General features: G+C 35.2%; 1 protein-coding gene across 1 annotated transcript in view; it reads right to left on the bottom strand.

Annotated features, from left to right (window-relative positions):
• Smg6 (Smg6 nonsense mediated mRNA decay factor) overlaps positions 1–14,372 on the bottom strand; it is a 144,267-nt gene extending 129,895 nt beyond the window's left edge. Inside the window, exons 1-6 of the mRNA XM_053787030.2 lie at positions 14,302–14,372; positions 9,515–12,697; positions 8,341–8,419; positions 6,004–6,114; positions 4,926–5,126; positions 3,259–3,466 (exon numbers count right to left, since the gene is read on the bottom strand). Coding sequence (XP_053643005.2) covers positions 3,259–3,466; positions 4,926–5,126; positions 6,004–6,114; positions 8,341–8,419; positions 9,515–12,687 — 3,772 coding nt within the window. The 5' untranslated portion in view covers positions 12,688–12,697; positions 14,302–14,372. The remainder of the gene's footprint in view (positions 1–3,258; positions 3,467–4,925; positions 5,127–6,003; positions 6,115–8,340; positions 8,420–9,514; positions 12,698–14,301) is intronic.
• Positions 14,373–15,494: the final 1,122 nt, after the last annotated feature.

Raw genomic sequence — 15,494 nt, 5'->3', positions numbered from 1 at the left:
GAATGGATAGAGGAACAATGTGGCACATGTTGCAAATGTAAAGAGCTAGTACACAGTAAGAATACTACAAGCAGTAATAAACTTTTATGTGGATAGTGAGACTTAAGTTAGGGTATGTAGGAAACAGAGGTATTATTTTCCAGTAAAAGTAGGCCTTAGACAGAGATGCACGATATCATGGTTTTTTAAAATACAGTATTTATAAATGAGGTTGTAAAAGAGGTGAATGCTAGGTTTTTAGGGAGAAGTGTGGAAGTAAAAGATTTGGGGACCAAGATTATATATGCAAGAAACAGCAGCTCACAGCAGATAAAAACTGCAATAATGTACTCAAATAGCTCAACATTTACTATATAAAGAAATATAAATATTATGACAAAGAACAGGGGCACTGCAAGCAGGCTATATGTTCATAATACAATAATTTTTTCAGAAACATTTATGTACTCTTCAACTTAAAATATGAATCAACGCTAGGAAAAAAAAAAGACCCCCAGAAGAAATATAACAAAGAACAAAGTACCACTTATGCCATATAATACTGTGTTCCCATCAAGAAGATGCCAACAGAGGAACATTTAAAAAAAATTACCTACTCCTGAAGTTTAATATATGACTTTTCAAAGGCCTGAGTGTGAGGTCTGATACTCTGCTCAGATGAGCTGAATATCTCTCTTAATTTTCAATGCAGTAACTATATTACTTACAAAGTTATAGACTGGGCACTAAAACATCAGTGGAAGAATAGACAGACAGACACAAGCAGATAGATGGACTGCTAACATATTGTAATAATAAAACTGTTTAGTAGCACCAAGTGCACTGGTATATAAGCAGAACATTGCATAAAGAATGTGTTGACGATGATTCAATATACAGTGCAAAGTACACAGTATATAAGACAGTGTACAGTACACAGTATATATTATATAGTATACAGTGGACCCCCGGTATTCGATATTAATCCGTTCCTGAGAGCTCATCGAATACTGATAATATCGAAAACCGAATCAATTTTCCTCATAAGAAATAATGAAAATCAAATTAATCCGTGCAAGACACCCAAAAGTATGAAAAAAAAAATTTTACTACATGAAATATTAAGTTTAATACAATAGAATAATTACAATAACAATAAAATAATTGACACTTACCTTTAATGAAGATCTGGTGATGATTGATGGGATGGAAGGAGGGGAGAGGTGTTAGTGTTTAGAAGGGGAATCCCCTTCCATTAGGACTTGAGGTAGCAAGTCCTTTTCCAGGGTTACTTCCCTTCTTCTTTTAATGCCACTAGGACCAGCTTGAGAGTCACTGGACCTCTGTCGCACAACAAATCTGTCCAAAGAGCTCTGTACCTCCCGTTCCTTTACGATTTGTCTAAAATGGGCCACAACATTGTCATTGTAATAGCTATGTTAGGGTGATTTTCATCCATAAAGGTTTGCACTTCAACCCACTGTGCACACATTTCCTTAATTTTTGAAATAGGCACAATGTATTCCACAACTGGTATAGGCTTCTCAGGGTTAGCCCCAAACCCTTCAAAATCTTTCTTAATTTCCATACTAATTCTCACCCTTTTTACCACAGGGTTGGCACTAGAAGCTTTCTTGGGGCCCATGGTGACTTATTTTGCAGAAACAAGCACCAAACACAGTGATAATATGGATAATATGGAATGTACCGAATGTATCCTTAGATGCGCGCACACTGGCTGGCTTGTAAACACTGGCACACAAGGGGCAGTTCAGGCCACATGTGGACAGGTCTCGTACGAATCGTATCGAATACCGGGTTTTCAATCGAATACCAAGGAAAATTTTTTGCGATATAATGCATCGAATACCGGATTTATCGAATACCGATGCCATCGAATACCGGGGGTCCACTGTACATTAGACAGTACAGTACTGTATATAGTACAGTCAAACCACAGAATTTTTGTGCATCATCACTGAAGGCCATTTCACAGGTAGCTTTGGAAATTCCCATTTTTTCTTGGTGCACATTTTCTTTAATGCTCATTGCATAACAGCTAAACTGAAAATTAACCTTAAGATTTCCGTTAGACCATGTTTATTGTTTCTTATGTATGTCAGAATTAAGCAGATTATAGTGATATTTTTTTTTGAGATTCAGTTATGGACATATAAATATAGAACAAGAATAATTTTAATACAGTGGACCCCCGACTTACGATCAGCTCCCAACTCGTACAATTATGTAAGTGCTTTTTTAAGTGTATTTTTGTGGGTCTGAAACGGACTAATCTAATTTACATTATTCCTTATGGGAGCAAATTCGTTCGGTAACGGCACTCGAACAGCCTTCTGGAACGAATTACGTTCATAAGTCGGGGGTCCACTGTAATGCAGATAAAGGAGGGCCCCACCTATACAGCAGATTACATTCCAGGTTACCACTGTACAGTGAAACATAGCCTTTTTTCACTTTCAAATGCATATAAAAGCCTGATAACATGTTTACACTATCATATATTAAGTGAGCAATAGAGCTAGGCCTAAAAAATTTTTATACAGTACACACGTTACTTACCTCAAAATACTTTCATACTAAGCTTATAGTGAGTGGTGAATATATTTATTGTAGGTTGCCTAAATAAATGAAGAATGGGTATAATTGAAAACCTCTGTACCAGTGAAATGCTGTAAAGTGAGGCCCTCCTGTATGTGAAATTTCCTATTATCTACTGCTTCAGGATTCACATATCTAGGAACACAATCTGTGTGAATTCTGAGATTCAGCTGTACATAGTATACAGTACAGCCAAACCCCCAAAATTCTCAAGATTCATACTTCACAATATTTGATTAGCCAATATTTTTACTAATGAGCAATCCAAGAGCAGATTTTTTTTTTTTTTTTTTACCCTTAGTGAAAGTCCCTTAAATTCAAAACGACAAAATTTTCTTGATAATGTGGTCACTGGCTCTTTAATACCAAAATGTATTTTTTTATTTTGACCAGTCTTATCAAAATGGTCAAAATCATTTTGAGCAACATTTAAAGAGATATGTACTATGAAGCATAAAGTGAACCCCAATCTGTTACAAAATTTATAATGAAGACACAAATTTGTATTGTTCAGAGATTCTAGGTTTGCACAACCTCTAAAAATATTTCCCTGCAAATTTGGGGGTTTGACAGTACAGCACAAGCTTTACTAAAGCTTTCAGCTTGCACAGCCCTGGCTGTTATATTTACATAAAAAAAAAAAAAAAGTTTAACACTCACCCTTGAGCTCAGTATTGCTAACTGCATACATGTTAATGGCCATGATCTGTAGCAAATGGTTGGTTGAAAGTCGCGGAGGTGATGAACGCAGTAACACAGAGAACTCCTGTAACATCATTACACAGCACTCACGGAACCCATCCAAACCCACTCGAGAAAACAGCATTCCATGGCAGTGAAGGTAACTGGTAAGGAATCTCTTCATCAACTGTAAAAGCAAACAATAGTGCATACCAGTAAATCTCAAGTTAACATTTATAGCATAAGCATTTCTGAGATTTAATGAAAATAATGAAGTACAATAAAAAATTTATAATCATTTTAGTAAGCAATCACAGCCTCATCATATATTCTTGCTCTTTGGCTTACTCGCCATCAATCTCTTAACCTCCTTGTAGTCTTCAACCTTTTGAGGTCTGCTGTTTGGGGCAAGCATAGGACTTATCACCCTGATGTTTTAGGGAGTGAATGATGCATATCTTTGCATTATATGTTCTTGTTTGAGTGAACAAGTTACTAGGATTATTATGGTTAGAATGGATCATTGCATCCTATTTATGTTTTCTTCCACCTACTCCACCTCTATACAATGCTCTGACAGACTATGTTCCACAACAATTCAGCAGTGGGAGGAAAGGGTAAACAGAAGGGATTTAGACTCTAGCAGCATTCTAGAAATTATGTAGCCTTTACATATTTAAGAATGTCCTCAAAAACAAAAAGTGGTGCATACTCTATACATCTCCACTCAGCTGAAACTGAATCCAGATCCATTACTTGTGAATGAAAGGTGCTACCATGGAGCTACAAGTCACATTTCTGCAGTTCTCAGAAGTGCACTCATGGATTTGAAATTTTCTCTAGGCTACAAAGATATTTCACCTCTCAGTTTAGCTCAATTAAAGTCTTGTTTACCACTAATAGAACACTGCTTTACCATCTGTGGAAGTTTATGCTCCCCAATTTTTTTTAACACATCAGCTGTCTCCACCCCAAGGTAGGGTGGCCCAACAAAGAAGAAAACACTTTTATTGTCACTCATTCAATCACTGGCTTGCAAGAAGGGTACCGACATCACAGTTCAGATAATCCTCCAAACCACAACATCCCCATCCATCCTTCAAAATCTTTAGTGCCATTTAAAACAAGGTTCAGTTCATCTGTGCACTTGATCTTTAGTCCCTCCAGCCATAAACTTGCATCCTTTTCATTTCTTTTTTCTAGTACAGGTACAACACCAATTTTCTGGCAATGGATGGTCTAGCATTTCTTTTAGTCTGGACAAAATTATGAGACTAGTGTTTTGCCAGACTATGTTTTCTGCTTGCCAATCATTGTGTATCACAACTTTGCATTTCTAGTGACTTATACTAATTATTTAGGCATGACTTCTCCCATTTCTTACGACAACTGGACATAAGAGTTATTCGATAGTCATTTACTTACATGTATTATACATCCCTGTATTCTAATAGCCCCTTCATTTTTAACACACCAGGCATATCCCACCAAGGTAGGCAGACCCAATACAGAGGAAACACACTGAATATCATTCATTTAATAGTTGTCTTGTCAGACATGCTATTATTAATAAAGAAAAGCTGACAGACAATCCTTTAAAAATATTACAACCAAGCATGAGCATAAATAAGCTGCACTGTCAATACCTGTTCAAGTGGAAGTTTCTTGAGTTCATTTTCTTCATCATTGCCATCCCCATCGGTCGAGTGTGACAGAGTGCGACGATGTGTGGCACCACTGTCTGGTCGGATCCAAATTTCTTGTCTCAGTCCTTCGCCACTGTGAGCTCGTCCCATGTGTGTTCGCATACCCTCAGGATGGGGTTCATTATTCTGTGCTGATACATACTGTAAAGAAATTATAAACTGTATCAAATATTAGAATGAGAAAAATATTCAACTACTGTACCCTATACATTAGATGACAAAGGCAGCTAGTCCAAATGACAAACTACACTACTTCAGAAAGTAGGATATAAATAGCTGAAGGATCGAGCATCTACCACTTCTTGCACTGAATGATCCACATGGGTTTAGTGCTTCATGAAATACAATTCAGATGAGCAGCACAAACAAAATTATGAGTGACAGTTTTTCTAGTATGGTTTTAAACATGCTATTCTACTGTGTAAAGAATTTAATTGGTCTTTAGAGAAAAAATGAAGACAGAAAACTTAACCAGGCTCTCTTAATTATGTCTTCTATATAAGTGCATGTACATACAGTATTTAATTCTTAATGTACTCATCCTTCTGTATAACAGAAAGATGAATACATTAAAAAGGTAGTTACAAGTATGCTTGATTTTTCTTTTTAATCTCAAATTCCTTCATGTTTATTTTACAAGCTAATATACGTACATACATGCCATCTATTCCGGCTCTTTTTAAAGCCTGGCCCTACAATATCTTATGGTATATGGTATACTATTTCCCCAGGATGTGACCCACAACACTCACCTAACACATGGGTACCTACTTATTGCAAAGTGAACAGAGGCAGTAGAGTGTAAGGAGACAGTCATATATATTTCCCTGCCCATGATTCTAACCCAGGACTTCTTGGTTATGATCAAAATGCAATGACTTCTGAGCTACTGTTGAGAAGTTAAAAAAGTACTGAAGAATGAACTAGTGTGATAGAACATCATATAAATAACAATAATCATTCTCATTATTCAAGAACAACAGCTAGTATTCCAGATCTTTCCTGCTCGAATAGTCACCTTTTTTCTTATATCATCAAACATGGAAACGAGGGAGTCACGTGCTGACATGAAGGGGTTAGAAGCAGTCAGTGACCGAATATAATAATACACAACATCCAGGAGCCGTTTCTGTAAAAATATAAAACACTGTAATTGTAAAACTAAAAATCATAACAGTAGTATTCATAACAACACCCTACTATGACTTAACTGTGCATCTCACACTACAGCATTCCTTACCCGACTTCTATGTAGCACTGTACCAACAGTACTGTATTTTGAAGGCAAAAATACTTGTAGAAAGACTAAGCTTCTCGCAGGAATTATAGTACCCAATTATAATGATAGTACTGTACAATACTATAATAGGAACAGTATTTTCAAAGCAGTACTGTATTGATAATATTATTGGGAAGATACAATATGACCAAAAAATGCAAAACATTAAGATGCACTGGCAGTCATTATTAGTTTTAATACTGAAATTACAAATTATTAAATTCCACACTGTAGTTCTTACTTTCATAATTGCTGACTTTGAGATTTACTTCAAATACTTGGTAATGGTTTTCCTCCTCACCTTAAGCAGATTTCCTGTATACAAATTTACTTATATGTAGCAACCCTATTTCTACTAGGAATTCACCATATGCAGTAACACTTTACTCTTATGCGATTTGAATGAGTGGTCGCTGCTTTTATGTGATCATCCAAGTCCAGCTCCACTTGATTTTTTAATAATCTCTCTTTAAATATCCCTCTAAATTGGTTTATACTGACATTCATAAGAAAGGGTATTAGGTACTGAGCATATAATATTTCATTCAGATTTTTAGTTATATGTCCAGTACCTAGATATGTCCAGTCTAGATTTCACTGTACCTACAACATTTTTAATCCATAAAAATACGTATATTATTATTATTATTATTATTATTATTATTATTATTATTATTATTATTATATCTATTATTATTAGTATTATTATTATTTTTATTATTACTGTTATAGTTATAGAAAGGATATTATTAATTTTCTATTATAATTGAAAAATCATAGATTTTTATCAATTTACAGTACAAATACAGCAGAGATAAATATATGTAGTGGAAATTAATATATAAAGCTTAAAATATAAACTAAACTTTTTCTCTATTACTGCACTACAGATTAAAAACTGAAGACAAGAGATATATCCTGCACATAGCTCTTCACCAGTAGCTACAAAATGGTAAAAAAATATATGTAGGTAATCGCACAGTACATTTAGCTGCCCACTACTGCCACTCTTGGCAAACTCCTTATACATTTTTTTTAGTACACCAGCTGTCTCTCACCAAGGTAGGGAGACAAAAAAAAAGAAGAAACACTTTTGGCACCTCTTATGACATGTATGGCTTACAGGAGGAGGATTCTTTTTCCACTTCCCCATGGCATCCTTTATGCATACTGCATCAGTTTTATTTACATGTGAATAATTCATTATTAGCTATAATTAATCTGATAGGGTATTTATTAATAATTAGAAAAAAATCGTAATCCACAACATTAACTTTGATACACTATAAAGAACTTTTGAAGATTCTAGACTATAGTGCACAGCAATGTTGGAAGCCAAAATTTAATAGAGCTAACAACACTATGAACAAAAAAGAGAAAAGTTTATTGAAATATATGTTAATCATTAGTACAAAAATTACACAAAAAGATAAGAAACGTAACACAACTTAATGTAAATAATTTTTAATAAGAATGTCAGAAATTAAAATTAAAAAGGTAGTGTACTTGAACTGCAGCTTAGTTATATAGAACAGTACAAGTAAAATTTACGTTCCAGTAATGAGCTGCAATGTACAGCATTGTGCAGTGTTACCAATGGTAGTTAAAATACATACTGAAAATTCCATAATCCAGAAATTGTTTGGCCTCAAGTGTTGCAGACTACAGAGGCTGTACTCTAATAAGGTGTACTCTTTATTAATATATCTCATCAATATATGTTCAAAGAGAAGTGCTAAAATGACTACAGTACTGCACTACTCAATTAAGCTTATAAACTATGTTTAACAATAAATTAATTGATTCTTTCTAACCATCTCTTTCTACATTTAAAAAGTACATTACGATATGTACAGTATAATGCATAAAGGAGTTCAAATGAATTTCCAAAAAAACAGTCTAGTGAATCACATGAAATAATATCACTTATTTGCTGATGGCTATGAGGGTCTCACTAAAAATAATAAGCAAATGACATAATAAATGAAATAAAAATAGAATACAGGAGGCCTCGCATATACAGCAGGTTATAAGTGTTTATCCCTCTAATTATGAAGTAGCCTTCATTATTCTTACCTGATTTACTGCAATAATTGCTAACTGGTTGAAGGGCCGTCCATTCCTCGGGTGCACTTGAAGAGCCATATGATACCACCTATATAATAATGACAAGTAATTTTCATGCATATAAAAATAAAAAATATATTTAAGAATGGACTGAATTGGCTTTAGTGACTTTTTAATTATCAAAATTAACAAAACTGCTTTGAGTTAAAAACTGTTATACAGCTGAGTCCCCAGCTTTGTAATTTCCGAGCTTTACTGAAGGGCATTTTATGAATGGCTTCAATTATTTATGAGGTTGCAATGGTGCCCTCATCTTATCTGGCTTGGTGCACAACCTCCAAACTCAAAATAAATTGTCACATAAAAATGAACTCAATGGTTTTCCCCACACCCAAATCTCCTCTTGTTTGGATATTCTCTATGAATGTTAATATTAATCATATTAGACCAATGTTTAATGAGATACGGCCTCTGAAACTCGAAATGGGCCAAAATTTGAAACAAGATACACCTACCATCCGACTTACGACCGAGTTCGGTTCCGAGAAACTGGTCGTAAGTCAAAATGGTCGCAAGTCGAACTTTACTACTGAATATCAACATCACATTTTTGTAATGACTTTATTTTATTGTTTTATTTTGGTATTTCATGTTTTACTTTACTTTTTATGCTGTTAGTACTGTATTTTATAATGTAAGGTTTAGGATAAACACTGTGTACAACACAAATAGTTGTTTATTTCCCAGAAATTTGGCATAAAAAACACAGTCGTAAGTCGAGTGGTCGCATGTCGAGCAGGTCGTAAGTCGGATGGTAGGTTTATATTATGCGGAAATAATTTAGTATCAGAGCATTCACAATCTCCAGATTCATGGAGTCTCTAGAAACATAATCCATGTGAATATGAGAGCTTGACTGTAATTATTTATTTTTATATTAAAAAATTTAAATCCTATCTTGGTAATGCAAATTAAAATAAGCACCTATGGATAAACTCATACTTTTCCAAAATATAAGCTACAGTACATATATTTATGATAATACTGTAGTAAACTTAAACAGTACAGTACCCTATATATGTACAGTGTTATACAGCATTCTCAAATTAATTTCTAGTCTTTAATTAAACACTCTCTACAGATATCAATATATGAAAACAAGGAAATTTCTTTCACGACTTACTTCTTTGCGAGACTGAAGTTCGGAGTAGAACTGTACTGCTCTCTGTATCGTGCAAGATCTCCAAGTGAGAGAAGTAACTTTTGTGCTGACATCAAGGCCATCCTCACTCTACCCCGAATTTCAGTGTTGGATGTACCTTCATCTTCCAAGTGATCCTCTAGAGTAAAGCCATATTCTCTCTGCAAAGCTTCCAGCAAATCTTGGAGGTAGCGCTGGCCTTCATCCACTAGCATTAGGAGTGTAGAGAGGCTTCGATCCTTCAATGTTGGATCTCTACTAATGTATTCTCTCAACTTTTCAATGATAACGTAATACAGTGTCTTCCACAAGCTGCCTTCCACATTTTTTTCTTGACACATACGGATATCAGAAGTCAGGAGTTGTTTGTAGCATCCCTGCAAATGATGGCGGATATCCATTATGCGGCGAAATTCCACTGGAAGCTGATTGCTACTGACATAATAATTTATGTCCATTTCACCCTTCTGAATATTATAAATGAGGCTAGGATCAATCTTCGGACTACGGCCTTCAATTGCATACTCACTGACTTGACTGCTCTCCATGAGTAGAGACCCAGAGGAATTGTCCCCAAAACCTCTGCTTCCCTCACGGTGGGGATCTCGAGGTGCTGGCAAATCTCGAGAGCTGGGAACAACCAGCACAGGTTTACTTGGATTATTTGGATTGTATAAATGTTTCTGCAACTGTGGCAATGAAGCAGTCATCTGAGGAGAAACAGCAGGTTCTGGGCCAGAAAAATCAGTACCAGGCACTGTGGCTGACAACTGAATGAGACCCCCTCTCCGGCTTGGACTCTCCACCCTCCTCTGTTGGTCTTCGCTCTCAGAATGTGGTTTGTCCCTCCTGCTCTTCCATGATGATTTTTCATCTTCCCAAGTGGGTAATCTAGTCCCACCTACATGCTGGTTACACCATGTCATGTCTCTGTCCACCTCATCTATCCAATCATCATCTGGCACATCAATGAAAGTCATAGGATCTGCTTCTTCCTGCTCCATGTCAAATGCCCCAGGATTGCATTTTTCCTCTGGTACATGAATGACCCCAGCAGTCTTTCCATACCCTCCTGATTTGAGTTTCTGACTAAAACTCTGTTTCTGTGAAAATGAGGGCACTTCATCTTGATTTTTGCTGAATACTCCTTGTGCAGTCTGCAATCGATTTTCAAATTCCTCTGTATCCGATTCACTAATCTGTCGTACATGAACAGTTCTTTCATGGCTGTTTTTATTAACATTCGCTTCAATTTTAAGTTCTTCTCGCCGGTTGCAGTGGGTGATACCCTGATTAAGTGATTTATTCCCTCTATTCCTTCTATGCTCTCTAACATTTGAATAGCTCTTTACTTTGGGGGACTTTTCACTGATTTCTGGTGTAGCAACATTAGATATGGTACACATGGATTCTGTTTTACTTCCTATTTGTGTTTTATCAGGTTCTAAATTTACTGTTGAATATTTATCCTCAATCTGAGTACCTTTAGTGAAACCTCCTTGAAGATCTTTTCCATCAGTTAAACTGTTATGCCATCCTCTCCCTTTTCTTCTTGCACTTCCCATTTTCCTTGGCATTTTTCCAATAGCCAATTCATCAACTTTAGCAGCCAGTTCACTTACTTTACTTTCATCTTTATTCTGATATTTTTCACCAGACTGGCAGTACCCAGAGTCCAACTTAGTTGGAGATTTTAAAGCTGAACTATCAAACTCTTTATTAATATGTTCATTCTTAGAATAACTGGATTTCTTTCCTTTATGAGTCTCTTTTTTTGAATACTGACAGTCATAGTTTCCACCATAAATTCTATCATTCTTATATGTTCCAGTTTGAGTCCTCTCCTTATTGTGCTGCTTAGCTACTCCAGTTTTACCTTCATTTTCTCTTGATTTAAAAGACATTCTATTATCCACATTCTTATTACACCATGTGTCTGTTTTTACTTTTGAATTATCAAGCTCACTTATTCCATCCCTGTTACTGGGTGGTCTGTCATAAACTGTTTTATTCCCTCTTTCAGCTGTCCTTTTATGTGAATTATTTTCACCTTCCTTTGCATCCTCATTTTCTCTCATCCAGACAGCACTTTTGTCTCTTGATCTTTCATTATGGTCAAAATAATATTTCTTATTCAAGTGACTGCCTGCTACTTCTCCTTGAGCTTTGTCTCCTACTGATTTATCATAGTCAAAGGGACTAGCTTTTATGTCTGATGACCCTTCTGAAGACCTTCTTACATCTTTCTTGTGGGAAGTTTTTTCAGGGGCATTGTAATTCTTTCTACTCAAATGCTTTTCTGGTCCAACTTTTGCATTATTTTCCCTCAACTTCCAATTTAATTCTTTTTCACTTTTCTCAATTTTTGCAGTGTCAGATAAAGTAATGTTTTCTTTCTTAGAAAGTATATCAGGAAAGTTGGACACATTTTTCTCTGCTGAAGACTTTGTTTCTTGTTTTTTTGTAGGTTTCTCAAACATTTCTTTTATATTTTTCTGGCTATCATTTCTGACATTCTGTATATATTTTACATCTTTCTGGCTATCACTTCCCACTTTCTTGAGAGCAGAAATATTTTTATCTGAAATTTGTTGCTCATTAAGCCTTCTCACTTCAGTTACACTTGCCAATTTTTGTTGCTCTTTATGGGATAAAAACCCAGATTTTTCTTTGTCGCTCATATGGTGTTCATGAATGTGCGTTTCCTTTGAAGACTGGTTGTCCCCTCGATATTCCTTGCTACTGTCAGCATTAACCTCAATATACAATTCTCTTCCCTTTCTATAAGATTTATCTACATTCTTACATTTTAGTGCCTTGTCTCCAACTCTCTCTTCCTTCTCCTTTTCCTGTGATGATCTCTGTCTGGCTTTTGAAGAAGTTTTATTTGCACTGTCTTGCCTCTGTACATTATCTTTAACATCTTTCTTAGAGAACTCTGGCTTTGTTACATTTGGCTCATGTACTCCTTGGACTGGCTGATCATTTGATGCACTAAAACGCTTTTGTCGAAGGGCTCCGGGTCGATATATCTGAATTTCTGGCTTCTTGCACTTCCGTATTCTTCCAGTCCCTGAAGAATCTTCTTGTGCCATTGTAATTTTGCCTTCTGGAATACCAACAGCATCAACACATTCAACTTTTGGTACACTCATTTTTCTCGGCCTAGAAAAAATTTGATAAGATAAGCAGTGACAGAACATAAAGAAGCATTATCTTCATAAGCAAAAATTACTAAGAACTATACTACCAATCAGTAGCACTAGTTTCACACATAAAAAGAATAAAATAACTTACTCAGTAGCACCAGTTTCACACATAAAAGAATATAATAACTTACTGAGTTTATGGAAACATAATAACTACAGAACCCAAGCCAACACAGCTTTAGAAAAGGAGAATCCTGTCTCTCACACATGTTAGACCATTACAAAAAATTTAAGAGACAATGGATGGAAAAAAATGTAAATGCAATTTGAAGATTTTGCAAAGGCATCTGACAAATGTGCCCAAGTAGCTTATGAAATGAGATCTAAAGGTATAACAGTCAGTGGAAGAAAGTAATTATCCAATTTTCTACCAAATAGCTAACATAAATTCAGTTAGAGCAGTTTCACTAGGTACTATCCTGGCACCATTACCGTTTCTCATCCTCATAGCAGTTACAGTATGAACAAGAACATAAACCACAGTTTCATGTCTTCTTTTGCAATTATCAAAATAAGCCTGAAAATTACCTCATTAGATGACAATGAAAACCTAGTCAGAAAGAGTAACGAACTCGAAACTATTACAAAATATAAAATGTAGTCAAATCTGGTCAAAAACAGAGGAACAGGGGGCAAAAGATTAAGGAATACCATATTCATGTTGGACTACCCAACCTTTAGATAGCACAGTAAAGCAAATGTAGCTGAGACCAGGAAAATAATGTTAACTATGAGAATTTTTAAAGCAATAGAACTATTACCTCTGTATGTGTGCACAAATTTATAATAAATAAATAAATAAAATAAATAAACAATCATGGGATGTGGAGAGGTAAACCCAAAGAGGTCATACAATCCCTGGGAGAATGGGATATAATCAAGTTTGATCAAAGGAGAGGTCAGATGCAATTCCTTGGATTATGAGCCCTGACTCTGCCAGAAGGCATAGGAAAAGAGATGGTAGAGGTGAAAGAGATAATAGAAGTGAAAGATGGTAGAAGTGAAAGAGATGGTAGAAGTGAAAGAGATGGCGGAGGTGAAAGAAATGGTATTGGAGAAAGAGATGCCAAAGATAGAAAGGTGGTGCTTATTGCAGGTCATATCAGACAGCTAAGTCATAATGTTTGCATGGAAAGTGAGATCATCAAAGATACATATAAAGTGTATGTTATAGTGCCAGCTGTACTGGTATACTTCAACACGTAATTCATGATACCTGCATTTCAAATACTGACCCCCAAAATTTACAGCTCTAAATTCTAGTCGCAAACCTTGCAATATACATCAACATAACACTACATATACTCTAAAACAATTATCATCCTTATACTAAAAATAAATGCTTAAATATGGCCAAACAGACCCCCTAACATAAAACTTTGCCAAACATATCTACTTTTATTAACTAAATCATTAAAAACCAACATAATTTACATCACGCATCCAAATGTATACACTGAAGTGTATATATTATCTTTTTTTTTAATAAATACAGCGTTACAGTTTGTAGTGATGACAGTAATAAGTTTCAAGCAACCTCAACTCATCATTATCACCTACCTATAATGAGTTAATACAACAAATAAGCTGACCACAGATGAGATATGTTTTACAGAATAACCCAGTGTTTGTTTACCTCTAAAATGTAGACATTGTTTAACAAATAAATTTATTAAAAGCTGTTTATATTTAACGTTTTATATGTCTATGAATATAGCTGTAGCGTTATAATGCATTTAGAGTTAACATATACCATAAATAATTTTTTATAGCAATTAGCAATTGAAATAAGTTTGCAAAAGACTCGGTAATAGTAAGGAGTATTATTTTTTTTATTTTATTTATCTGTCATGCAAAATACTGAATAAATAATTTTCTTCGAGAAGTACTACGGCGATAGAAAAATTTGACAGTAACATTCAAAGTTGCCATGATGAGAGGAAGGCCAGGAGGAATGAGCTGTTTGAACCCTGTGGACCACATCCTATTTTGCTGGGCACTTGGTCAGTGGATGAATTACAGCAATTGAAGTTAAATCAAGTTGATAAAATTGCTCACAAAGTGTCCAGAATATCTTGCTGCCAATTTTGTCAAGGCTGGAACCAAAGCAGTCATAGTACTAGGGGGAGAGAACGCAATTTTGTAGTACCCACAGTCAGTGGCCAGGCTTTAAACACCTTTTATTGTACAGCAATAAAAGAATGGAACAGACTACTTGCACGTGTCAAAGCCAGTTAGAGCATGAACCAGTTCAGGAAGAGAGCCATAATGTGCCTGATGAATGTAGCGACAGAGAGGGAGGAGAGTTTATTTATTTATTATTATTTGGACATGATACATAGATACATAGTTGTACAGAATGTTTTTTTTTTTTGGCTAACACATGTAAATGTAGATAACTTTTTTTACCTTATTCTTAGTATATCTCCTTTGTTGTATAATAAGAAATTATCTCCTTCATAGTATAATAATAAGGTATTAAAAGAACCCCAATGGAAATAACTCACCTTGTCTCAGGTTCTCTACACATATGCTGCTATGTATGATAATCTATGTAACTGTATTTGTGTATATCTGAATAAACTTAATGGGTTTACTTTTAGCCAGCTCCATTTATCCGCTCTGCGGATAATTCTCTAACGGTTTTTGGTGGGAAGCCGGTAATATAATAATATCTTTAAGTAAGTAAGTAAGTAAGTTTATTCAGGTATACACAAATACAGTTACATAGAATTATCATACATAGCAGCATA

Source organism: Cherax quadricarinatus, chromosome 48 (assembly GCF_038502225.1).
Source record: "Cherax quadricarinatus isolate ZL_2023a chromosome 48, ASM3850222v1, whole genome shotgun sequence".
Lineage (NCBI taxonomy): Eukaryota > Metazoa > Arthropoda > Malacostraca > Decapoda > Parastacidae > Cherax > Cherax quadricarinatus.
This window is presented reverse-complemented; position numbering and strand designations above follow the sequence as displayed.